The sequence below is a fragment of the Mytilus californianus genome, unplaced genomic scaffold, assembly GCF_021869535.1.
Source record: "Mytilus californianus isolate M0D057914Y unplaced genomic scaffold, xbMytCali1.0.p SCAF_4, whole genome shotgun sequence".
Taxonomy (NCBI): Eukaryota; Metazoa; Mollusca; class Bivalvia; order Mytilida; family Mytilidae; genus Mytilus; species Mytilus californianus.
The window spans coordinates 96,559,891-96,586,433 of NW_026262690.1; the positions used below are offsets into that span (position 1 = coordinate 96,559,891).

At 32.0% G+C, this 26,543-nt stretch overlaps 3 protein-coding genes across 3 annotated transcripts in view; 1 reads left to right on the forward strand and 2 right to left on the reverse strand.

Moving 5' to 3' along the window:
• LOC127698927 (proteasome activator complex subunit 4-like) overlaps positions 1-1,914 on the reverse strand; it is a 64,456-nt gene extending 62,542 nt beyond the window's left edge. The window contains exons 1-2 of the mRNA XM_052202658.1: positions 1,649-1,914; positions 372-512 (exon numbers count right to left, since the gene is read on the reverse strand). Coding sequence (XP_052058618.1) covers positions 372-512; positions 1,649-1,842 — 335 coding nt within the window. The 5' untranslated portion in view covers positions 1,843-1,914. The remainder of the gene's footprint in view (positions 1-371; positions 513-1,648) is intronic.
• Positions 1,915-1,996: 82 nt separating this feature from the next.
• On the forward strand, positions 1,997-21,109 carry LOC127698997 (acylphosphatase-2-like). Its single transcript, XM_052202795.1, has 4 exons — positions 1,997-2,143; positions 7,875-7,891; positions 8,769-8,878; positions 18,920-21,109. Exons 1-4 carry the CDS (start codon positions 2,086-2,088, stop codon positions 19,041-19,043), a joined length of 309 nt encoding a protein of 102 aa, XP_052058755.1. The 5' UTR covers positions 1,997-2,085; the 3' UTR covers positions 19,044-21,109.
• Positions 21,110-24,489: 3,380 nt separating this feature from the next.
• The window catches only part of LOC127698937 (crossover junction endonuclease MUS81-like), a 44,263-nt gene continuing 42,209 nt past the window's right edge, over positions 24,490-26,543 (reverse strand). The window contains exon 21 of the mRNA XM_052202696.1: positions 24,490-24,609. Within this exon, the coding sequence (XP_052058656.1) occupies positions 24,543-24,609 (67 nt within the window). The 3' untranslated portion in view covers positions 24,490-24,542. The remainder of the gene's footprint in view (positions 24,610-26,543) is intronic.

Here is a 26,543-nt window from a genome sequence, read left to right on the forward strand (position 1 = left end):
AAATTTCATTGAGATCCATTCACTTAAACTAAAGTTAGAGTGCGAAAACTAATGTGTCTTCGGACGACGACGCCAACGTCATACCAATATACGACCACAAAATTTTTTTTGCGGTCGTATAAAAATAGAACACTTCGAAAAGTTGTGGCACTTTTATCAAAAATCAGTAAGGTAGGTGTATTATTTTGAACCTAAAATATATATTAATGATAGCCTTTTCAATCTTGTTAAGGCCTCTGGGAAGTATCTCCACTATAGAACTAAGCCAAATTTAATGAATACTGGCTGTCAGTCTACCTGTTATGACAGAGTGACAGCATCTGCAATAACTGAATACTTCAACTTAATACAGTCTTACCGACAATACTTACTTAAGCAGATTAATCAACATTGCTGCAAACTTCTGTACTAATGACAACTCGAGTTCAGGCATCACAACAAGTTCATACATCAAATTAATTAATGCTAGGTGATCTTCTTTAGAAAACTTCATTCCATTTAACTTTATGTACCTACAATGATTAAATAAAAAAAAAATCTTGAGATGGAAATGACATCATACAAATAAATACTGAGAAACAAATTATTTCTTGCCTTAAAATAAATTCAACATGATAATATTTATCTTTTTTTTTTAGATACATTTATATTTATTTTCTCTTTCTTTCACTTTGATTTTCAATACTTTGATGTCAATTTTTTTTAACTTTCACTGTTCTTAAAATCTTTATCTTTAAATATATGCTTTTTGGACCTTTTCAGGTTCAACATAACCTTTTGGCAAATATAGCTGGACTAAGATAAATAACACATATCTTAACTAGATTTTGCTATGCATTTTTTATTGTTCCTGCAGTGTATTGATTGACATGGACAATAAAGGAATAATAGAAACCTGCACAACAATAGGTGATTTAAACTGTGTAACTGAGTGGATGGTATCAAGTGAAACTCAGGTGTTTGTTTATTTTGCCATCTCTCTGCAGAATTATGCACATCAAATTCCAGGTAAGTTTTTACATTTTTAAAACATTCAATGCATAAAACTTTAATATATCTAGGTCTAGCCATGCTTTTAAACTATCATAGATGCCCTAGCTGTCTGCACTCAGAATAGATTTTATGGTGTAAACAGGGCCCTACATTATCAGTACATTTATTTGTCACTTTCTTTCGATGAACCTTCAACCTTATCAGCAAATTCTAAAAATGGTAAATTGCTAAAATAATAAAGATAAGACATATGTCATGTACCATGCTGATTCGTAATTTTGATTGTCCGGTATGTTCATTTTATTTAACATTTGATAACTAAATGAATGGACTTATCTGACAAACAAAATTCACTGCACTGTGCGGTATTTCTGTATGTGCACAACTGCTTTGAAAAATAATGAAAGAGCTATATGAAATTTCAATAGATTACATTGCCATTAAATGGAGTTGCAAAAGCTCTTTTATTATATGTCTCTGTAAAAATGCAAACAGAAAATATAATAAGAGGTCATTATATTGATGGCAATATGGTGCAAGATTTGACAATGAGAGCTCTGAATGATGTGATCTTCTCCACATTTAATGTATTATGCATTGCTAATTATGATTTCTTTTCTGATAATAAATAGATGTTAATCATGTCAGATATTACCTAGTTAATTGTCCACTCCAATGGTTAGCACCAGTTTTAATGTCTCTGAAGGCAACAGATTTTCCAAGGTTGGCCTTGATTTCCGCAAAAACGGCATTTGATTCAACATCAAGATTGTCTGCATATGGTAAATACTTGTTATAAATTTTCTCCTTTTGTGGGAGAAATCCCAAAATCTTTTCTCTCTCGTCCATTCTTAGAGAAAAGCTGAAAAAAATAGATACTATTCACGATGACTTGCTACAGTTGGATCCATTTTGGGTTATTTTAGAAAGACGAAATGCAATTGGATGATCCCTAATGATTGATCCAATCAAAAAAATTTTAAGAAACAGATCACCTGTGAACAGGAACGATAATCACCCTTAACTTTCATTTTCATTTTACCAAACACAAAATAACCAAGTCATCATTCTTTGACATATCACCTGACAGCAATGTCAGATTCTGGAAGATTCTCTTCAGTTGATTACGAAATACACGGAAGTGTACAGGGTATGAGTTGCCTATATTTTTATGAGACCAGAAGAAAAATAGGCGTTTGGTGCAAGCCCCCCCCCCCTTATTCTTCCCCTTCTCGGTGTTTATTGTTTTTTTGTAAATATTCTCTAATTTTAAACTTATTTGCACTTAATATTTAATGCATTCTTTCATGCATCCATATGATTTTACAATAAACAGTAGTGTAATTTGTAAATAGTTTGCTCCTCTAGTTTTTATATCCCCGTTTACGGGACATATTATGGTATACCGTTGTCACTCCGTCCGTCTGTCAGTCAGGCCGTCTGTCTGTTGTCAACATGTCGGATAATAACTCAAAAAAGCTTTAACCAATTTTCATGAAACTTTGGTGAATTGTTTATATCTATTGACGTAAGCTTTTGATGTTTATAAATTTCAGATTTTACATTTCTGAGTTATTGGATTTTATTTTTGAAAGAAGGGGGGATTTTCCAGTTTTCGGACAATAACTCAAAAACGTTTTAACCAATTTTCATTAAACTTAAGTAAATTGTTCATATCTATCATGTCTATTCATGTATTAAAGCTCCCTTATGATTTTTATAAATTTTAGATTTTACGTTTCCGAGTCATTAGTTTTTATTTATAAAAAAGGGGGATTTTCCAATTTTTGGACAATAACTCAAAAATGCTTTAAGCAGTTTTCATGAAACTTTGGTGACTGGTTTATATCTATTAGAATAAGCTCCCTTTAGTTTTTTTTATTAATTAAGTTTATTCGTTGAAAAAGAAATGGGTGTATCATGCGCTCATGGCACAGCTCTTTATTTTGTCTTGCCTCTGACGAAAGTATAAGAAAGACTCAAGTGAGACATAGGGATTACAATTAAGCAACAGCATAAACTATTTGTATAAAGCTTTACATTACAGAAGGAAGAAAACCTGTATCTGTCATATCTTGTATTCAGATGCCTTATGTTACAAAGTTTCCACCTGTCATATCATTTTCCTTGATCTCATTTTCATGGTTCAACAACTGTTTAAAAAACAGTATAATTTTGTTTATCATGTGAATTTCTCATTTTCTGAGAGTCATAGGATTACTAAATTTGGTACATGTATATGGGTTCATTGCAATGCCTACATGTTTGTTGGACAGAGTTCATGTGACCTCAACCTCATTTCATGGACCTGTGATCAAAGTTAAAGTTACATAATAAGGTCCGTTTCTTAAATAATATTAGCAGTAGGTCAACTATATGTTGTGTATGGAATGATTGTAAGGAGTACATGTCAATTTGACATGTTTCATCTGACCTTGATCTCATTTTCCTGGTTCGTAAGTCCATGTTAAGTTTTTGTGTTTTAGTCTGTTAAACAGATACTACAATTGCAAGTATAAACAATAGTTCAACTATATTCTTGTCTCCAGTATATGGAATGATTGTAAGGTATACATATCCGTCTTGCAGGATTCATCTGTTCTTTATCTTATTTTAATGATTAAAGGGTTCATTTGTCAATGTTGAGTTTCCATAGTTTGTACCTCTTCTCTGGTCCTGCTTTGTTTCATAAAAAAGAATGGCCAAGATAGATACAAGTATCTTGTCTTAGGGATGGATAAATCGTACTTTGTAACAAAATCACTCTGATTCAAACAAAAAATTCTCTGAAACTGACTTTATCATGATTATCGAAATGCTTGATTTCTTGATTGACAACATATTTGTTACGTTTGGAGGACATGTTTTTCAACAAACAACTAGCATTCCCATGGGAACCAACTGTGCTTCTCTTCTTGCTGACTTGTTCCTTTATTCATATGAGACTGACTTCATACAGGAACTTCTTAGGAAGAAAGAAAAGAAGTTAGCAGGCAGTATCCTTTAACTTTACTTTCCGCTATATAGATGATGTTCTCTCACTAAATAACTCAAAATTTGGTGACTATGTTGAACATATCTATCCCATCGAACTAGAGATAAGGATACAACAGATACAGTTAAGTCGGCCTCACATCTTGACTTACATCTAGAAATTGACAATGAGGGCCCAGTGATATTGTTTGCCTCAAATTACATCCGAAATTCAGCTTTTCCCCCTAGAGAAAATTCCCAATTACCAAAAAAGTGGCTTAAAATTCCTCCCAATAAGTTGTACATTTTTCCCAAAAGTGATGGCATTGGTATTAATGAATGTAAATTTCGTTTTCATGTTGTTATTTTGATATTATGAAAGCGCTTTTGAGATCCAGGTTTCTGATCAGAATCATCACGGTGTTTGTAAATAAAGGCAACAGTAGTATACCGCTGTTTGAAATTCATAAAAAAAACAAATCCGGGTTACAAACTAAAACTGAGGGAAACACATCAAATATAAGAGGAGAACTACGACACAACAGAAACACAACATTAAAATGTAACACACACACAGAAACGAACTATAATATAACAGTGGCCATTTTCCTGACTTGGTACAGGACATTTTAAGAAAAAATGGTGGGTTGAACCTGGTTTTGTGGCTAGCCAAACCTCCCGCTTTTATGGCAATGTTAAATATAACATTAAAATGACAACATTACATGACAGGACTATAATAAAAATAAATGGGAGAACATATAGGACAGAGAAACATACGAATAATAGCTAACAAAAGGTACCAGGTTCAAAATTTAAGACGCGCCTTTCGTCCACACAAGACTAAGCAGTGACGCTCAGATCAAAAAAGTTTGAAAGCCAAAACAAGTACAAAGTTAAAAAGCATTGAGGACCAAAAGTTCCAAAAGTTGTGCCAAATACGGCTAAGGTTATATGTCTGGGATAAGAAAATCCTTAGTATTTAGAATAATTCATACTTTTGCAAACAGTAAATTTATACAAATGACTATATAATAGATATACATGATAACACTGAAGTGGTGACTAACTACAGAATAAAAACGAATACACATGTAGTTTTCAATGCATTAAGTACCATCATTGTTTCCATCTCTTTCCCTCCCCAAAAAGTACCTATCAGGTTTAAAATGTCTGACAATCAAAATATACGTGATAAAACTGTGCAAAAGAGAAAATAAAGTTGAGGAAAAATTCGGAGATGTGTTTGAAAAAAAACAAAACAACTTCCTTCCCAATTTCAATAAAAATTGTGCAATTTTCCCCCAAAAAAACGGTAGAGGTAGTTTTGAAAAAAGACAACAATATCACTGGGGCCGGTTGAAAACAAATGTTTTACGACAAAAGGGATGATTTCACTTTCCCAATTGTGAACTTTCCATTTCTATGTAGCAACATTCCAGCAGCGCCTGCATACGGAGTATATATCTCACAGTTAATACAATATTCCAGGGTTTGTATTTCCTATCATGATTTCCTTGATAGAAGGTTGCTGCTCACAAGGAAGAGTTTCAAGTGGTGAAGTTGAAGTCATCCCTTTGTAAATTTTACGGATGCCATCACAAGTTGGTTGACCGTTATGAAATATCTGTTTCACAGATGATAGCGGATATGTTACAATTGTTGTAACTACAATCCCTTCCCCTTTCCCAGAATGTGACCTACCAAAGAAGACTTATTACTGGATTTTTACTAACATGAGCAACACAATGGGTGCCACATGAAGAACAGGATCTGCTTACCCTTCCAGAGCGACTGAGAGTGAGATCACCCCCCAGTTTTTGATGGGGTTAGTGTTGCTCAGTTTTATGTTTTCTATGTTGTGTTTTGTGTACTGATATTTGTCTGTTTGTCTTTTTCTTTTTAAGCCATGGCGTTGTCAGTTTATTTTTAACTTATGAGTTTGAATGTCCCTTTGGTATCTTTTTTTTTTCCCCCTATCTTTCTCAGATACAATATTTAAAGCAATTTGTCAATTATATGTGGTGTATGGAATGGTTGTAAGCAGTTCATGTCAGTCTGGCAGGGTGACAGGTTCATCTGACCTTATCCTCATTTTCATGGTTCATTAGTCCATGCTATGTTTTCCTGGTTAAGTTTGTTCTTAGATACTATAAGCAATACATTGTAGGTCAACTATATTTGTGTATTGAATGGTTGCAGAGTGTACATGTCTGTCTGGCAAGTATGATCTGACCTTGACCTCCTTTTCATAGTTCATTGGTCAATGTCAAGTTTTCCTGGTTTGGGGTTTTAGGATACTCTTAAGCAATAGGTCAACTATATTTGATGTATGGAATGATGTCTGTCTGGCATAGTTTACATGACCGTGACCTCATTTTCATGGATCATTCATAACATTAAGTTTATGTGATCTTTGTAGTAAAAACTTTATCTTTAAGATTTTCAATAAGATATTTCAGCATGTGCACTCTTATTTTCCACAAGGCAGAAAAGATTGAAAATTTAAATATCGTAGATCAGCTCTCCTTTGTCACATTTTATGCACCATATTTCCATTAAATCATACAAATTAGGACATGTATCAAAATCAACTAAAAAACCTCTAACCTTTTCGTCTCTGTTGGTTGTTTGTATGTAAAATCACTCAGCTATCTAGAATATCAATTTTTCACCTTGTTAGCTTTAATTTCATGAAGTCCATTACTGATGATGGAAGTAGATGTCATTGGCATGCACCATATGACTCCTTGGTAATGCATGAAGTCCAATAAGTCCAAAAGGTTTCCCAGTTGTTTACAAGTGTCAAAATTTGAAAAAAATATGGGAAACCTTTTGAATGATGTAGACTTCATGCATAACTATAAAGGAGTCATACAGTGTATGTGTTTGACATCTACTTCTTATCAACAGTAATAGTCTGGATGAAATAAAAACTATCAAGGAGGGACAAATGGGTTTCAATTTATATTTGTGCACATTATTTACAAATATTGCTGGTCAAATATTTATAGAAAAACTTTACAGTTCATATTCTTGATCAAATAAAATTACTTTATAAAAAATCAGAACAAACAACTTGGTGCGAACAGAAATCTGAGTGAAATATCCAAGGTCCACAGTGATTTTGGCCAAAACAACCCTTGGATGGGAATAAAACCCAGCCAAAACCACCTGAAAATTCTACAAAAACAGTGTCAAAACAGCACTTTAATTATTATTCATTTTATTATAAATTTGTCATATATTTTTATTAAATGCATGTTTTTGTACAACTAAAGAAAGGGGAAAAAAATAAAAGTTAAGCTTTTGAATTCTTTTAACATTTATATTTGTTTTACTAACCTGATGGTGTCCCTTAAGATGATAAGCAGAAATGTGAAGAAAAAAAAAAGTTGAAATTACTTAAATTTGACTCAATACATCAACTTTTTTGTTAATTGATTATTGAAAACATAATCCATTATTTAAAAGCATTGTCAAGCTTTAAGAGATTTATAATTGTTCAACTGAAATAACTGAAATACTGCCAATATTGTGATCATATGACGTTTGCTTCATAATCCTTTCCTTTTTGAAAGCGGAAACAATTTTTTTATACATCATTACCTTTTTTCTGGCAGGAAAATATTGGCATGAAATGTTCACAAAATGCTTGATGGTATTTTTTTTAGTTCTTATTATTTTTGGTAGATGCAGATTTTTTTATGAAGAAAAACCTTAAGTTCTATTAAATTTAATTGTATCTTTTGTTTGAATTGGTTTTTGTCATTGTTGAAGGCAGTGCATTGGCCTATAGTTGATTACATCATTGTCCTTTGTCTCTGATGGTTGTTTCTTGTCAATCATACCATTTTCATTTTACTGTTTATCTTTAATTTGAATGTACTTATCTTTTATAATTTCAGGTGTATTTTTTAGACAGGTAAGTTAAGTTATTGTAGTTAAAGCCAAAATTATTTACTAGAATCATAGTTTTGTAGTAGAAATTTTATGAATTACTATGTTGTATTAAGGTTTCACTTTATAAATTCTGAACAGGCACATGCCATGCTCATATCTCTGAATATGATCACTATAACTATTATATTGATTAGACAGATAAATTATATTTGATAAGCAACAGTTTGAATGAATGAAGATGTAGGTTAAAAGTCAATGCTGATGTGGTCATAAAGCACAAGCTTACAAAATAGAGTTCACTTTATGGCCTTAAACGAAGGGCAAGTGTCCAAACCAAGTTCTTTCTTTGAAATTCATAAATTATAAACAGTTATACATATATGCACTCATTTATAATAAAACGAATGTTATATCTTTTCTGGATTGATATTTGGTGGTAGTGTTCATATTTATAGACTTATTTAGAGATAATAATACCTGCCTAGTTTATATGACTGATCTTGTTGATGGTTGTCTGTCTCTCCAATTATCAATTAACTACTTTTAGGAAATTTGGATTTGTAGATATTTTTCTAGCTCCAGAGGATTAATTTATGATATAATATTGACAGTAAAAAGAGGGAGGGAAAATTTACCAAGAGGGTAATCTAAAACCATAAGTAGAATGAAAACAGACAACATGGCCATACAGAATAACAATGAAAGACAAACTTGTCCACAAAATACTACAATTAAAAATCAAAAATCAAGATTGAGCAACACAAACCCCACAAAAAATTGGAGGTGAACTCTAGTTCCTGGAGGTGTCAGGAGTTCCTGTTCCACTAATGATATTCTCTGTGTAACAATTTTTCAACATTAATATTCAAGGTTGTTAAATAGTTTTTTTTTAATTTTAGTATACATTAGATAAAGCACAAGAAGTAGGAGTAGTAGGCTGGGTGATGAACACAGAATCAGGAACTGTCAAAGGAACATTTCAAGGAACCCAGCTTCAAGTTGATGAAATGTATGTATAGTAACATGAAAACTGTTGTATTTAACAACATTTAGTAAACAGTTTTCTTCAATTAAGTAGATCATTTTAACAAAAGTCCTTGTGATTTTTATACGACCACAAAAATTAAAAAATTTTTGGTCGTATATTGGTATCACGTTGTCGTCGTCGTTTTCGATGTCAGTGTCGTCCGAAGACAGATGGTTTCCGGATAATAACTTTAGTATAAGTAAATAGAAATCAATAAAATTTTAATACAAGGTTTATAACCACTAAAGGAAGGTTGGGATTGATTTTGGGGGTTATGGTCCCAACTGTTTAGGAATTAAGGGCCAAAAACAGTCAGGGGTACTACTTGTACAAGTAATCTTTATTTACTTGAAGAAGTAAATAAAATAAACTTATATAAGTTAATTATAATGTTTGAATAATCTCCCCTTAATTTTCTCAAAAATTTACTTGTATAAGTAAATTTTTTTTTACAATCCCACAAAAATTCTCAAGTTTTGAGATGAAAAAACATGCCTTTAACAATTTTTCTCAGGTTAGCTCATAATTTTTGATAAGAGTTCAATGTTTCATCTCATTAATTCAACAAAGAAACTGATTGCGCAAAGATCTTAAGTATTTGAGCAAGGCCTTCAAAATTTGCCCCTTGGGGGCTTGTAAATGATCAGTGTTCTGAAGATAACAGACAAATGAGATTTTCATTGTCCATGAAATTACACTTAAATGATTAGTAAAGACATCTGCAAAGGACAGACAATCAAAAATTCTATTAGAGCAAAGAAGTCCGAAGAATTCAAGAAAAGAAGATAGGATGACTTTTTTACTTGTATAAGTAAAAAAATCTGAATGTCTAAGGGACATAACTAAGCCCAATTTTTTTTTACCTATACAAGTAAATAAAATACACTTGTATAAGTATCCTACAAATTTACTTATATAAGTATATTAATATTTACTTCTTCAAGTAAATAAAAATTACTTGTACAAGTAGTACCCCTGACTGAAAAAAGGAGCCCAAATAAGCATTTTTGTAGTTTCCAGACAATAACTTGTGTTAAAGTGTATGAATCTCTCTGAAATTAGACCACAAGTTTCCATACTACAAAGGGATGGTTAGGATTGACTTTGGGGGGGTTATGGCTCAAACCATTTGGGAATTTAGGGGCAAAAAAAGGGGAAAAACAAGGGTTTTTCTGGTTAAAGACAAATCCTTCTATTCAGATCTACCAATAATATCTTCTTTATATTTTATTTTTACTTTAGGTTAGGTAAAAGCTTTAAAATAAGCAAATAAAAAAATGGGGTCACCGACCTCGTTTTCGATTTAAAACGTCATCATTTTCGTGGAATTTGGAAATTATAAATTTTAGTCAATAGCAGTGTAATATTTTATGAAAAGTCTGTATCCCATAAAAATTTTGTGTTTTAGTAACCTTGTTGTTAGTACAAACTATATTATTGATATTACCTTTTTCCGAGGGGAAATTGAAAACGATAAGTTGCTATAATCATTTTCCCGCCCTTTTTATTGTGAAATTATCTATAAAACAATCAAGTTTAATAAAAATTGACCAATGTTTTCTTGATGAGAATTCAACAGAATATGCGTTTTTTATATTTAAACAAAATAAGGAAATAAAAAGGTAGGGTCACCGTAATGGAAAAAGAGATATTTCTAAAAAAAATGTTAACAATTTGAATTGGCGGGAATACATTGCGCCAATTCTAAACGCAACTTCGAAAGACGTTAGGCCAGTTTAGACGATCTTCTTACAAGTATGGGCAATTCTGATCCCGTTATTTGCTGTTTTATTGTTTGTTTGTTTTTTAACTACACTAAATGCACATTAATATATACATGTTGGTACTTAGTTTTCAGTTACAACAGACACATAATTTTTATCAAGCCTGCGACTTTTGTCGCAAAAGCGAGACATAGCGATCCTACATTCCATCGTCGTCGTTCACAAATATTCACTCTGTGGTTAAAGTTTTTGAAATTTAAATAACTTTCTTTAACTATCCTGGATTTCTACCAATCTTGTACAGAAGCTTGTTTGTGATCATAAGATAGTATCCAGGGGCCGTGTCAATGAAAGTATCCTAGGATATGTCCTAAGACATATCTTAGAACATATCCTAGGATTTCTACCAATCTTGTACAGAAGCTTGTTTGTGATCATAAGATAGTATCCAGGGGACGTGTCAATGAAAGTATCTTAGGACATTATTTAGGATGGTCTTGGGACGTGTCTGAGACATGTCTTAGGATGTAAAACAAAGCTATCTTAGGACAGTCCTAACTACGATGGTCCTAGGACCGTCCTAACACAATTATTTAATTAAAACAAATATGTAGAGAATTCAATGACATATATTTTATTGTATTTCAATGTAAAGGGAGGGAGGATGACTCTTTTAGGGAAAACAATTAACGCAAAATGAAAGTCTTAACGTAATACTAATAGATACATATATCTTATACATGTTATATATGATGTACAAATATAAATGATTTGCATACGACAACAAAACTAAATAGTCATTCTTTTTGAAGAGTTACTATTGATGCCCATTTCATATAGATTAGTATATAGAAATAAAAGGTTAGTTAGTAAAAGATGCAGCAATATCTCAATATATTAAGATATGTGCATCAAGTTAGTTCTAGAACACACACACAAGTTTCTCTAATATGCTTATTATTCCAAAAAAATCTAAATTCTATAAACGCTTTTTTTTGATATCTGGAATTTTTTTTTATGAATCAACTTTGTCTACAAATTGAAAATAATGTAGCACAATAGAATCTTTATATTGAAAAAAAATTGGTTACGTAGTTTAATTCTAATAACAGTATAATAGTTTAATATTGTATTAGTAAATTTATCATCGAGTTTATGCCATGATATTTGTTGTTTTAGTTTCGTTTTAGGACATCGTAACTTTTAGGACTATCCTAAGACACCTATATATATATATATCCCAACTTTAGGACCAAATTTAGGACATATCTTATTTTAGGAGACTCGTTTACCTGATTTAGGACTAAGACGTGTCCTAAGACCATCCTAAGACATGTCGTAGTCCTAGGACAGCTTCGTTAACCCGGCCCCAGAATTATCTTTAGTAAAAACAAAAAATCCTATTTATCCGTATTTTACTAATAAATGGACTTAGTTTTTCTGCCAGTTAACATTATATTCACTCTGTGGTTAAGTATTTTAAACATTTATTAGATTCATTAACCATCCTGCATTTTTACTAAATTTGGACAGATGCTTCTTACAATAAAATATTAGTACTTAGAAATTTTAATAATTTTCCCCCATTTTTGTGAGCCTGCGACTAACAGCAAAGGTAGGCGAGACACCGGGTTCGCGGAACTCTTGCGAATTATTTTTATGAATTGATCTTTCTTTTAAGTGTAAACACTTAGATCGATCGCAATTTTCTGAAAGTGAAAGTGTCATATTTAGATATGAAAATAAATCTGCGTATGGTCAGTTTGGTATATTCTTATAAATGACTGCCTTTCAGTGTTTCATCCATATTCTCAAATGATTTGACAGAACGTGAAGATAAAAAACAAATAAATATATATGACGGTTTATTATTCTCACATTTCTTTGTTTAATGACTTGTGACATGTTAATCAAAAAGATAATTAATAAATGCAGAAGCATATCTAATGAATCAACTATTTCCTTATTCTTTTTTCTACGATTGTTTGTTAACTAAATGGTTAGACCGATTATTTTTAGATAAAATTGCAATGCAAATGCACTAGTTCCCAGTCTATCTTGATTGTTCAAATGTAAACGCGAGCTAGTCTTTTAAAGATCGATTCAATTCCGTGCAAGTGTTAACGGGGTCTTATTTATATAATTTCTGTTTTAGATCATGCATCCATAGGCATTTATGAATTAGTTACAAGTATCGAAATATTCCGTAATGTTGCTAGATTGATTGATTGATTGTAGGTTGCTGAACGTCCAGTGGCATGTATATCATGCATGTTCAGGACGAGAACAAGTTAACAATAAATACAATAGGTAGTTCTTGTAAAAGAGGCCTCTGGGATGATGGCTGGGAAAATTTGGACTGCCACTGGAAAATGAGGGTATATCGGATAGGGGAAGAAATTTTTCCTTGCAACAGGCCACCTACAGACCCTCAAAGAGTTGTTGCAAGGATTCTTAACGTGCAATGAGCGTGGCACTCTCTTTACACGAGGCATCCGATTTAACGTCCCCATTCTGACCGGATCTGGCTGTGTACATCCCGCACAGCTAAACGGACGCTCCACTCTGGCAAGCGTTTTACTGCCGGTCGGAAGAAGACCAAGTGACCATATTTCGATTCCCCAGTCACCCGTGAGAGTGGTAATGTTGCTAGAACCTCAGTCTAAGTATACTCATTCAGCTGTGTTACCGTGAATATAATTGGAACCTAGTCCTACCTCTTTTTTCAAATCAACTGCTAAATGATTTGTTTGTTCATATGTATTCCTATTTAATTCTCCTTTCCGCCAAATTTTAAACACAGACACGATTATATATATATAAGAATATGTGGTATGTGAGACAACTCTCCATCCAAATCACAAACATATGTTTTTTTATACAAAAAATGCGCATCTGGTACCTAAATTAAAATATATCGTTCTTCCATTCACAAGCGTTCAAAACTCAACAAATCTGACCAGAATGAAATGAAAAAACCTATAGTGTTAGAAGCCCATATGTTAACTTCTATATATGTACTTTATTTTACAGGTATGCATTGTTGGGTAACTGAATTGTTCATGTTTTTGTTAAATCTTTTATTATATATGCTTGTAAAAATGTAAGTGCCGTACACATTCAAAATACGTCAGTGCAATATGCAATATCCATATATGTACGTATTGTACCTATTGCTATAGATACATTTAATTTTGATGACATGATTGACGATTTACGTAGTACTTTCTTAATAGTTTGGGGAAATATAAATACAATTAAAAACCTACTATATGTTTAAACATATTTTATTGTCCAAGAACATTGACAATAGGATTAGACACAGGTTTTGCAACTCGGAAATTAGTATTATATTATAATTTGATTGAACTATCTTGTTGTCGAATATCCAGATTCGGTTTCGTTTCTTGACAGTCGTTTTTGTGTGTGTTTTTTTTTTTAGATTGATGTTAAGTTGACTCTCTTTTTATTCATATAATTTATTTTGCCATTTTGTTGTTTACTTTTGCTACACTTAATTCACATTTATTTACACATAATTTATTCATATATCCAATTCAGGAACACGTCTATAATCTGGAGACCATTTCATTTTCTTCTCGGCAAATCAACATATCAAAACAATTGTCACTCTCTCCTTAGGCTCAAAGAGGAATAACTCTCATAAACGTTTTCAGTTCGCGGAAACCACGACGTCATAAACCGCTGACGGCATAATACTGTTGCTCTGGTATGTGCGCATAAACAATAGAGGGATTTGTCTTTAAAGGACAATTGAGACAAATTAAAAGCAGTGTAAGGGAGGTAATCCAAATCAAAATCCAAATCAATTTAAATAACAATGTTTGATTACACTGCTTGTAAATTATTTATTAAGAAATGATGATTGTCTGAGATACTGACCATAACTTGAGGGAAAGAATTATTTTTTGGAATAAGGGAAATCATTTCAGATTTCAGAAATTAAAAGAAAATTTCTTCAAATATTTTTTTTTGAGGGGGGGTTAATATTCAACAGCATAGTGTATTGCACAAACGCAAAAAAACGGGGTAACATTTTTTTTGGGGGGGGGGGGGGGGGGGGGGTCAATTCGCATAGTGTATTGCACAAAAGCAAAAAATTGAATATAAATTCAAATCATATAACCAATTTGAAGTTCTTTGACTACAGTTATTCTGTGTCAGAAACCTATTATTTGTCAAAAATTTAATTACAATCCAAATTCAGACCTGTATCAAGCATAAATATTGTGTCCATTTTGGCCCCAACTTTTTAGGGTTGGACATCTGCGGTCATATACAGCTGCGCTCAGCGAAGCAATTTATTGGCATTATCATCCATAAACATTTTACCCTTTTCCTGAAATGCTGTTTCTTAGATTCCTTATTAGGAATAGCTTTGTTTCTATTCCAACACCTTGAATGGCCAGTCAATATAGCCACTATGGACTTTTGTTACATGATGATCAATTTTATTGTGTTTAACAAATTCAATATGTTTCAACTAAATAGCCTAGGAAAATCAACATTTCCTTGAAGAATAGAATTTCTGCAGTGTACTGAAAATAGTAGATTCCTCACTAACAAATCAGACATAGTCATTTTTAAGTGACCAATAAACTTTGATGTGGGCCTTTAGATTTACTTTTGATTTGTATGTAAGTTGGAACCTCTGTTTAATTCATGAAATTCTTTTTTTAACCGGATTTCCGAAGGAAAAATCAGTTATTGATTTGGGGATGTAAGGCGGGCAGGCATCGGGCCGGGTGGGTGGCTGCCAAACAGTGTCCGTGCATTTACCCATGAACCATTCAACCAAAGCTTTTCAGATTTTAATATGTTGTTACTGATGACAAATGGAGGTCAAATTCAATATTGACGATTGTCACTTTGACCGTTCAGGAGTTATGGTCCTTGTGATATTGAAAAATGGTCTTTCCAGTCGTGTCCATGCTTTAACTCATTAACCGTTCAACCAAAGCTTTTCAAATTTTAATATGTTGTTACTGATGACAAAATGGAGGTCAAGCTCAATATTGATGATTGTCACTTTGACCTTTCAGGAGTTATGGTCCTTGTGATATTGAAAAATGCCAGGACACAAATAAATGTTAAAAAATCCGGTATGCTGTGGCTCTGACAGCCTCTTGTTATTTATATGAAAGCTGGCTCCTCTTTTTATACGACTGCAAAAAAATTTTGGGGTCGTATATTGCTATCACGTCGTCGTCAGCGTAGAGGTCGTCTGAAAACATTTGGTTTCCAGACAATAACTTTAGTTTAAGTGTATGGATCTCTATGAAATTTAATCAAAAGGTTCAATACCACAAACGGAAGCTTGGAATTGTTTTTGGGGTTGATGGTCCCAACCATTTAGGAATTAGGGGCCAAAAAGGGCCCAAAACAAGCATTTTTCTAGTTTTCAGTCAATATCTTGTCTTTAAGTGTATGGATGTCTCTTAAATTGTACATTTTACAAAAAGAAAATTTCTTCAATGTTATTTTTTTGGAGGGGGGGGGGGGGGGGTGTAAAAAAAAAATTTTGGGAGGTGTCAATTTTTTTCCCCTCAAGATTTAAGAAATTGTCAATTTTCCAAAGAAAAATTGGGGTCACAATTGTCACAATTTATTTTGCTTATTCTTTGTATATAGTCTGAAAACAGATTTACTAAGTATTGGGCAACAACAATAATAATAATAATAATAAATTCTTTATTTAAAAAGGGTAAACACAGTTAGTTACAATTACTAATCTTCACTGAGGCCCTCATATACAATACAAGTAAAAAAATAATAATAAGAGAAAAAAAGCAAACAAACAACATATTAACACCGTTCACAATCGTATAGTCATGATAGTTCAGTGTACATGTACCATTAGAACATATAAAACAGTTACAGAGTGCATGTAGTAAATAGATATTATATACAAATCAAAATCATACATTCTAAAAAAAGTAGTAGTTGCAATCATTTCAAGACTGAATATTGGGACTGCCTCAAGTATCGTTTTATAATTTGTTTAAAACAAAAAGTGTTTTGCACTTTACGCATTTCACATGGTAGTCCATTCCATAAAACTGATCCAGAATAAGCAAAAGATTTTTTAAACAGTTCAGTTTTTGGCTTAGGAACTATCAAATTACCTTGAGTAACACCCTTCAAAGCATAAGGATTATTAACAGATATAAGTTGAAACTTTTGAAGTAGGTACTGTGGTGCTTCTTTCCGCATACATTTATATAGCAGTAAATATTTGTGGTAAGCACAGTGTATTGCACAACAGCAAAAAATCTTCAGTTGAATATAAATTCAAATCATATAACCAATTTCAAGTTCTTTGACTACATTTATTCTGTGTCAGAAACCTATAATGTGTCAGATATTTAATTACAATCCAAATTCAGACCTGTATCAAGCTTGAATATTGTGTCCATTTTTGCCCCAACTGATCAGGGTTGGACCTCTGCGATCGTATTCAGCTGCGCTCGGCGAAGCAGTTTATTAATTCAGAAAGTTGCTCTTTTCATTGATATGAAAGCTGGAACGTCTGTTTAATTCAAACTGTTGTAGATATTTGATTTTATGTTTAGATCTATCAATGTTCAGTTGTAATTTGGAAGTTTTTGTAGCATTATAAAAATCAAACAGTATCAATTATTGAATAATTGATAATAAGAGTTTTTACCTCAAAGAAATCTAGTAGAGAATTTATATTTCTTGTTGTCATTAGATGTGGAGGTGACAACAAAATAGTTGTGTGCAGGGCTTGTTACTATGTTCCCCTTACTTAAGATATATGCATTGTGTAGGGAGAGATAATTTATGCCCATAAAACTCATATTTACTGTAGGTCTTCATTTTATATAATCAGTGATATATTATTGGTTAAATTGTTTCTCTGATTAAAAAAAAAGAAGATTTGGTATAATTGCCAATAAAAAAACTTTCCAAACAGAGACCAACTGACAGAATTTAGCAACTATAGTTCAACCTTACGGCTTTCAACAAATATAGTTCGGAAACTAGATGGCAAATTAGTAAAAATTCATTGTTGTATTCATGCTTAAATAATCATTCTTTAGTTAATATTACATTTAATCCAGGAAAAAAAATGGTTATCAAAAAGCTAGGGTGTCACTCAAAATGATAGGCATATTAAAAATTTGCATATTATAAGGTCATGTGAACAAACTCCTTATTGGGTGTTTTCAGATCTTACATGAGAAGGAAATAAATCAAATGGAGCAAAGTTAAAGATCTAATTTTAATCAAATTGAAGGCAGATGTTGGTAAACATCAATGAGACAGCACCAAACAACACAATAATACCATAAGACATGTATGTATTTACAGATAAAACCTGGTGTCAGTCTTATTAATCAAGGGGATATTTTTGCTTGCCTTTAGCCTCATTAGGTCCCCACCTACTAGTCAGCTGTATCATATAGTAAGTCTGTTGATCCATCAGCACTTCTACGTTTTATTATGATAAAAATAAGGAGATGTGGTAAGATTGCCAACGAGACAACTATCCACCAAAGTTCAAATAAAGTGGATGTAAGCAATTATAGGCAACCGTACGGCCTTCAACAATGAGAAAAACCACATACCGTATAGTCGGCTATAAAAGGCCCGTACATGAAAAATATGAAACAATTCAATTGAGAAAACTAACGGCCTAATTTACAACAAAACAATTTACGAAAATCAAATATGACAGACTTCAAACAATGACAACCATTGAACTACAGCCTCCTGACTTAGGATAGGCCCATAAAGAATGTGGCGGTGTTTAACATGTTTGTGAGGACTTAACCCTCCCCTAACCTGGGACAGTGGTGTAACAGCACAAAATAATAACAAACTATAAAAATCAGTTGAAAAAGGCTTAACTCATCAGATCGATACAAAGTAAAACATCAAACAAAAACACAGACAGGACGTGGCAGGGTATATATCCATCCCTCATCCCTCACAACAAAAAAGTGAAGTTTGCCTCAACCAATATAACTTATTTATAATTAACAAATTTTTAAATGCGATTTCAAATAAAATTGATATGTAGGCATGATATCTTAATAAAAGTGTTAAATTTGGGGTAAATAAAAATTAAAAAAAGAATTGTGGTATAAAAAACTTTATAAATTGAGTGGAACATGTTTTTGCTCTAGGATTTCAACAAAATTGAGGCATAGGTATAAAACGCAACTCCATAGGCATACTGTTTCCTGATCATTTTTCTAGTTTTGATGCATTACAATCTCAATGTGTACAGTTTTTTTCCCTTTTTTTTCAGGAAACATTTTGTCAGCAAAGTTGGCAGTCCTATGAGCGAAATTACTAGAGCTGTTTTCACCAATGAAAAAGAAATAGTACAAAAAGACTACAAAAGATTTTCTGTGGCAGGTGGAGACTGGTGAACAAGAATAGAACTGTTTTGCACTGTGTGTTTATTCAAAGTTGTGTTAGGTGATCTTTAAATGCATTTTGTGACTTATTAATAGATGTTTGACTGAAAATTACTTCTCCTTGAAGCATTAATTGTCATAAAGGTTCTGTTTCTTATGTCCCAACAGATTCTAGCAAAATGATCATATATCCAATGTTAGATTTTATCAATCCTTAATTTTTGTATAATACTGACACTTATTCAAAAGTAATAGTATGATTCATTTAAATATATTTTTTAGAGAATACATTAATACGGTTTCAATATGTTAAGAATAATATGTTATTAAAAAAATAGAAAATGGGTCTCTATGACAGTGAACTTGTTAAAAAAAATATTGAAGGTTACTTATGAAAGTTGACCAAAGTCTCTAAATACTGAAATAAATGTCAGTCACTAAAACATTCCACAGATTTCTTGTGATTTCACTGAAGTACAGTGTTCTATAGATGGTATGAAAGATATTAAATAAAAGAAAATATAAGCAAGGTAACACATTCATACAATTTAGATCATAGTGACCTTATTCGATGGAATTATAATGTACTATATGATATTATAGTGAATAATGTTGATTACTGAAGAATGAACTAGCATCCAAAATAAACCTGTCACACAAAAATAGAATATGGGTGTTAGTGTCTCAAATGCCTTAGAAGTATCTGGTATTGTACCATAGGACTGCAGTGGTGAATATCACCTTTTAATATCGGATTTTAAAATATAAAATATAATGGACCTGTATGATACACTATAAAATAATATATACCTTTATTTATCAGGTTCTTTTGAATGGACCCTAATCAAGAACTTAAACTTAGGGGATGAATATACAAGAGCCCAAGTTCCTTTCTAAATTTATTTTCTTGCTCGTTATTTGGCACTGGACATTAATGAACTCTTCCTTATTTAAGGCTAGGATCATAATACAATGAATGGAATCATATAATTTTTGGCATCAATACTTGAGTTACCAGATATTATCTTTTGAGCAATAAATCAGATCTTATAAACAATCACTTTTGCATTACTACATCAAGACATTTTCTCTTATGACGTCAACATTTTATAGGAACGTCTGTTATGGCCAGTAATGGCAACAAATAGTGATAAGGTGTGTGGTTTATATTGTCCTTTGGGGAAATGAAGAGTTGTGTTGATTTTTTGGTTAAAGATGGTAGATTTTTAAATCATACATCCAACCTCTACCAAACTTTAAAGGAACCTTTTGATATTTTGACATGTGGGAGTATCACCTTTTGGTGTTTCTGTGCTATTTTGCATATATATATTTAATTTTTAAGCCAAAAGGTAAAACGCTAAAGGTAACAGTGACTATCAACATGTGGTTTGGGTATGATTTCATTTGCTGACTTTTGGTTTAAAGCAACTTGTAAAAAGAGAAAGATCACTATCAATAGTTGAGGGCATTAGATCAAAGTTTACAAGTAGACTATTTGTTTTGTTCTTACCAAAACTTCTACATCTTATAAAGCCTTTGTTAATTGGTTTCATATCATTTGCATTTTATAGATATGTTCAAACAAAAATTATTGGCATATATTAAAGCATAATGTACTTTAAACCAGAAAATTTTTTTCTTCACTTTTTTTTGGTATTATTTGTTTTGTTTGCATTTTTGGGTAGCATCTGTTGGCTGGGCCAGTTATTACTTGTTTTGTAATGTCAAAGTGAATTGTATTTTCATTTTAATGCCATATTTAAAGCATATACAATATAGTATTACACATATCAGTTTTATTTACATATGTACCTTATAGTGATTTCTGATCAAACAACTTGTACATTTTTTCCTTGGAACAGTAAAAGGGAGGTGATATTAATGTTCTGTCAACAATTACAATTGTATTATATGTACAACAGGTTGAGAAACATGTTGAATTGCTTCTTGAGTCTCTTAGAAGCGTTATTTTAAGGTAAACCTACAGTATTATAGTTAAAAGTGGTGTTCATTTTTACTGTCATGTTCACTTATATACAATGTTTTTATATTAAAAGGTTTTTTTCACTTTTATAGATGAAAGTTGTTAATATTTTATTGTGTTCTAACCACTAGTCCAATATATTTAGATTTTTAAGTTCAAGAATCCTTGTAAACTACATCTTCCTGGTGGTTGCTCACAGAATAATTATAGATTGCATTGTAATGCAACATCAGAATGGGACACATCTTGAAAATTGTAATTTTGGTGCCAAAGATATACTGGTAGCTGCTTAATGTCCAGCAGTTTGTGAATACATTATAAAGAAACATCAGACTAGGACATTTTATGAAAATTATGATTTTGGTGCCAAAGATAGATTTATTAATAGCTACTTCATGTCCAGGAAATTAATTGTATCTGCTCCTTAGGAACACAAGTTTTATAAAAGAAACTTCCAGGAAATATAAGTCAGCTGCATCTCAAAACAAACTGCTTTACAGATAAGGCCAAAAACAATATTATGGTGTGATCTACTTTTGCTACATTTTGATTTTGGTGCCAATCTGAAATCCAAGGTGGCCTTTACTATGGGACACATTTTACATTGAACCATTCCAAAAATACAACAGATAATAGTTCACAATTTTTGTGATTTTAGCCCACGTCCAAGTACCAGTGATACCACTACTTTGTAGCAGTCTAAAGGACCATATTTTAAATCTAATATTTGCAACTATCCTAAATAGCATTTTGATTTCTTACATTTTTTTAAACTATTTAAAAGTTAAGAATATCTTAACATTGTTGAGAACTGAAATATTCCAGTCTAAATATCAGTTGACCAGGGAAAGATTATGATATCAATGGATAAATTAGTGGGCCATATGTCAATAAGATAGCAACCAAAAAAAAATAATTCAAAAACATGGTTTTCAACATTGGACCAGTTTTAATACAGTATGTCGCATCACAGATAATAGAAGTGTCAGCTTTCTGTATGTGTATGTCAAAAGTCAGGAGCCTGCAATTTAGTGGTTGTTATTTTGTATATGAATCAGGCCGTTGGTTTTGCTTGTTGAATTGTTCTACATTTTTTCATGTCAGGGCCTTTAATAGCTTGTTATGCGATATAGGACTTTCTAATTGTTGAAAGCTGTATGGTCACTTGTAGTTGCCAACATCTACATCATTTGATTTCTGGTGGATAGTTGTCTCATTGGCAATCATACCACATCTCCGTATATATACTTTGTACTATAAAAGATCTGCCTTCAAGGCTTCAACACCAATATCAATAAATGACAAAAAAAACATGCAGAAAATGTAAGAGCTCTGCATCCTATTTAAAGGATCAGAGAAAGATCGGGTTAATATCAGGTGAATCGCAGTGGGTTTGTTTGAAGTAAAGTGATTCCAGAACACATAAGATATGGCTGCCAAGTGCAGCTCTAATGAATCAAGTTCAATTTTTTGTCCAGAAAATTTTGTAGATCACAACAAATCCATGTGGCCATTTGGTCAATATATGATCTGAATATTTGTTAAATCATCTGTTCCCTTTATGGTGTAACACCACTAATTTGGGCCCAGTCTGAAAAAACTTACCTGAAAGTAGTACATAATTTAAAACAAAACACATCCTACACATGGGTGTAGAATATTTCGGTAGTTTTGGTATCAAATGAAAGCTGAATAACTGGTGATCATTGAAGAACCCTTTTTGACTTTATAATTTTGATAATAAAAAAAATGTATGAAATTTAAAAAGGAGGGTACATTTTTACTGTTTCTCAAATCTGAAGTACCTGTTTTGGTACTTCACAAATTCCGGGAACCAGTATCCTCTTATATGCATTTAAAGGTATGTTAAATTTTTCAGTACAGGTACAAGACACCATAAGGTGTTGCTTTGTTTGGCAATGTCGGTCACTTATTTGAACTTAAGACAAATGAGCTGTGACTGCTTGAAATTGAGGAATTTTACAAAAAAATCAATAGGGTGATGAATTAGTGGTGTTCCTCCTTATTATTATGCTAGATATCTCAGTGGTTTAACTTTGACCAAAATTTTTAAAGGTCAATTCATGGCCAGTTTGTATAGATAGCATGTTGGTTTGCCTTAATTATGGAAGGGGTCAATCTTGGGAATATTAATGATTTTATTGAAAATAATAAAGTCAATATTAAAAAAATCCAAAAAATAAATTCTGAATAATTTCATTAATTACAAACAGCTCATCTTGGTTGCCAATATTTGTTGTACCTACTAAGTCTTAAAAAATATCGCTGAAAAGGTTCTTGACTTGAAACACACACATAAACAGGTGGCAGGGTTTAACTTCTTTTTGAGATCTTGACCCTTCCCAGGTTCATGTTTCACTTTTTATTATTTGAATGTATTGTCATGTTGATGTCTCATTAATGTTCAGCCCACATTTCCTTTTTGTCCCCCTGGCGATGCGTTATTGGGGACATAGAAATACTGGCAGCTATGCCCTTTGAAAATATAAATTATATGATAAATTGCATTGTACTTGCTCTCAAACCTTCTTTTCTTGCAGGATTGCAATAATACTTATATGAAGGTTTAAATCGTCAATGTCTAAGACATCCCTGATCAACTATTTTTAAGAGTTATGCCTTTGGTAATAATTATATAGATAATTGCATTTGCATGCAAGCCTACATTTCTTGTTATGAAATTTATATTGAAGCTGTTTATCAGCGCTGATCAATTATTTTTTAATTCTATAGAAAATTGCATTGCAAGTGATCTAGAGTGTACGATTTTTGGAATTTTTATATATCAGCAATGCCATGGTCAATTTCAGAAATCAGTGCCAGTGTCATCTACATTTAAGAGTTATGCCCTTGGAAATATTAAGATCTATTAATTATATTGAAAATTGCATTTTAAGCACTCTAACACCTACATTTCTTTTAGGATTGTTATGGAATTTATATCAGAGTTTTATAATGTTATATCAGGAACATCTTGGGTCAGTTAGAAAATCAGCACTGATGCATTATTTTTACAGGAGTAATGTCTCTTTGAAATGTTGGTTATATTAAATATTGCATTGAAAGCACCAATCCTAACTACATTTCTTGTCGACTTTTTACAGGAGTTATGCCCTAGAAAATAAAAATTTATGGAAAATATCATTGCTAGCAATCTCATGCCTACATGTCTTGTAATATATTTATTAAAAAGTTAAAAGAAAATTTGATATTTTTTTGTTATTGCCCTTTGGCAGATAAAGTATGTGCAACACTGGGGACATAGGAACACTTTTATTTTCATATAAATGATTTACTTGTATGTTAACATGAAGCTGGTTTACATCCCTCAAATTTACAAGTTAAATTGACACTTTCTCAAGATGAAGGTGTATCAAATGTGAGGAAAGGCTCTAATGTCATAAAAGTTCTGTTTCCTCATCACATAAATTGAAAAGAGAATAACCTCAATAATGTTGACTAGAATATATTGTATCTTTATTTAAGTGATATGACACATTTCTTTAAGTCAAAGGTCCAGTGGTACAGTAAAGTTGATATATCTGTCGACTCTGTGATGCTCCTAAGTTCCTAAAAAATAAAAAAATAAAACTTCTTAATATATAGTTCTATCTGTACAATAGTTTTATTTCTTCAAAGTCATTTATCTTATTTTACTTGGTGAATAAGACAAATTATGCAGCAGTCAATTTGATGTTGACTGAGTTCTTAAAGTCAACAATACAATGTAATTTCTGACATTACAAAGTACTGGTACGTTTGAAATATAGTTTGGAAATTTATGATTAAATCATGATTTTAAATATAGCGTTAATAAAAAAATAATTGTTCCAAAATAATTTGAATATCTGTTAATAGTTCTGCATTTAAAGGTAAAGCATTTAGAATATGGGATGAGAAATTACTGTATAATATTGTATATAATAGTTTTATTGTCTCGCCTTGACGGAGTCAAAAACCAAGACATAGGTATGCTGTTTCCGGGGCAGCGTCAACAAATTATTTTCTCATTGTCAATGTATTAGTTTGTGATTAGGTCTAATTTATGGTGAACCACAAGTGGTAGGTCAATCATATTTGGTATGCAGTTGTATTAGCATTGGCACATCTCATTTCCATGGAGATTATTTGGCCCTGCCCCCTCAGTCAAGGTCTATTGACTTTGAAACTTTTGCTTAGTTTACATGTATTAAATTGTGATTAGGTCAGTTTATGGGGAACCACTAGTGGTAGGTCAATGATATTTTGTATGCAGTTGTATAAGCATTGGCATATCTCATTTCCATAGAGATTATTTGGCTTCGCTTCCTTAGTCATGGTCTATTGACTTTGAAAACTTTGCTTAGTTAACATGTATTAGTTTGTGATTAGGTCAGTTCAAGGAGAACCATTAGTGGTAGGCTAATTTTAATTGGTATTCAGTTGTGTAAGCATTAGCACATCTCATTTCCATGGAGAATATTTGGCCCCGCCCCCTGAGTCATGGTCTATTGACTTTGAAACTTTTGCTTAGTTTACATGTATTAGTTTGTGATAAGATCAGTTTAAGATGAACTGCTAATGTTAAGTCTATGATATTTGGTATGCAAATTTATTGGCATTTGCAAGTATCGTTTCCATGGAGATTATATAGCCCCACCCCCTCTTCATGGTTCATTGACTTTGAAACTTTTACATAGTTTACAAGTTAAATGTTTGTGTTTAGGTTTGTTTAAAGGGAATGACTTATAATAAGTCAATGGTATTTGGTATGCAGTTGTATTAGCATTGGCACATCTCATTTCCATAGAGATTGTTTTGCCATGTACCTCAGTCATGGTTCATTGACTTTGAATATTTGCATAACTTACATGTTAAAGTATTGCTATTTTAATTTCAACATTTGCATAATCAAAATTACAAAAAGGCGAGACATATCTCTGTGATAACAGTTTATATTCATTAAAAAGGGGGATTTTCCAGTTTATGGAGAATTACTCAAAAGTGCTTTGAGCAGTTTTCATGAAACTTTGGTGACTGCTTTATTTCTATTGATGCGAGCTCCCTTTAGTTCTTTTATAAATTTCTGATATGACATTTAGGAGTTATGGAATGTTATTCTTTGAAAAAGCGACGGGGGTATCATGCGCTCATGGCGCAGCTGTTTATTTCATATCCAGTAACAATTTTAGCTCATTTTAGTAAAAAACAAAATGCTACTATTCTTGTTGCATTTAAATGTCAAGTATAGTAGATTGCATTTAAAAATATACAATTTATAACAAAATGATAGCATATTATACAATTACTGTCTTTTGATGAGATAAATTTGTGGTTTTTGTCGAGCCTACGACTTTTGTCACAGAAAGCTCCATATAGGGATAGTGATGGGGCAGCCACGGCAGCGTTAACTACTTAAAAGCTTAATATTTCAGAAAGTAGAAGACTGGATGCTTCATACATTGTATATAGATGCCTTATGTTCTGAAGTTTCTGTCTGCCATATGTCATTTGTCCTTGTCCTC

Excerpts from the sequence above, each read along its gene's own strand:
- LOC127698997 (XM_052202795.1), top strand. The coding sequence starts at position 2,086 with ATGTCAGATTCTGGAAGATTCTCTTCAGTTGATTACGAAATACACGGA. Across the intron at positions 8,879-18,919 it reads CAGCTTCAAGTTGATGAAAT|GAAACATTTTGTCAGCAAAG; the intron begins GTATGTATAGTA and ends CTTTTTTTTCAG.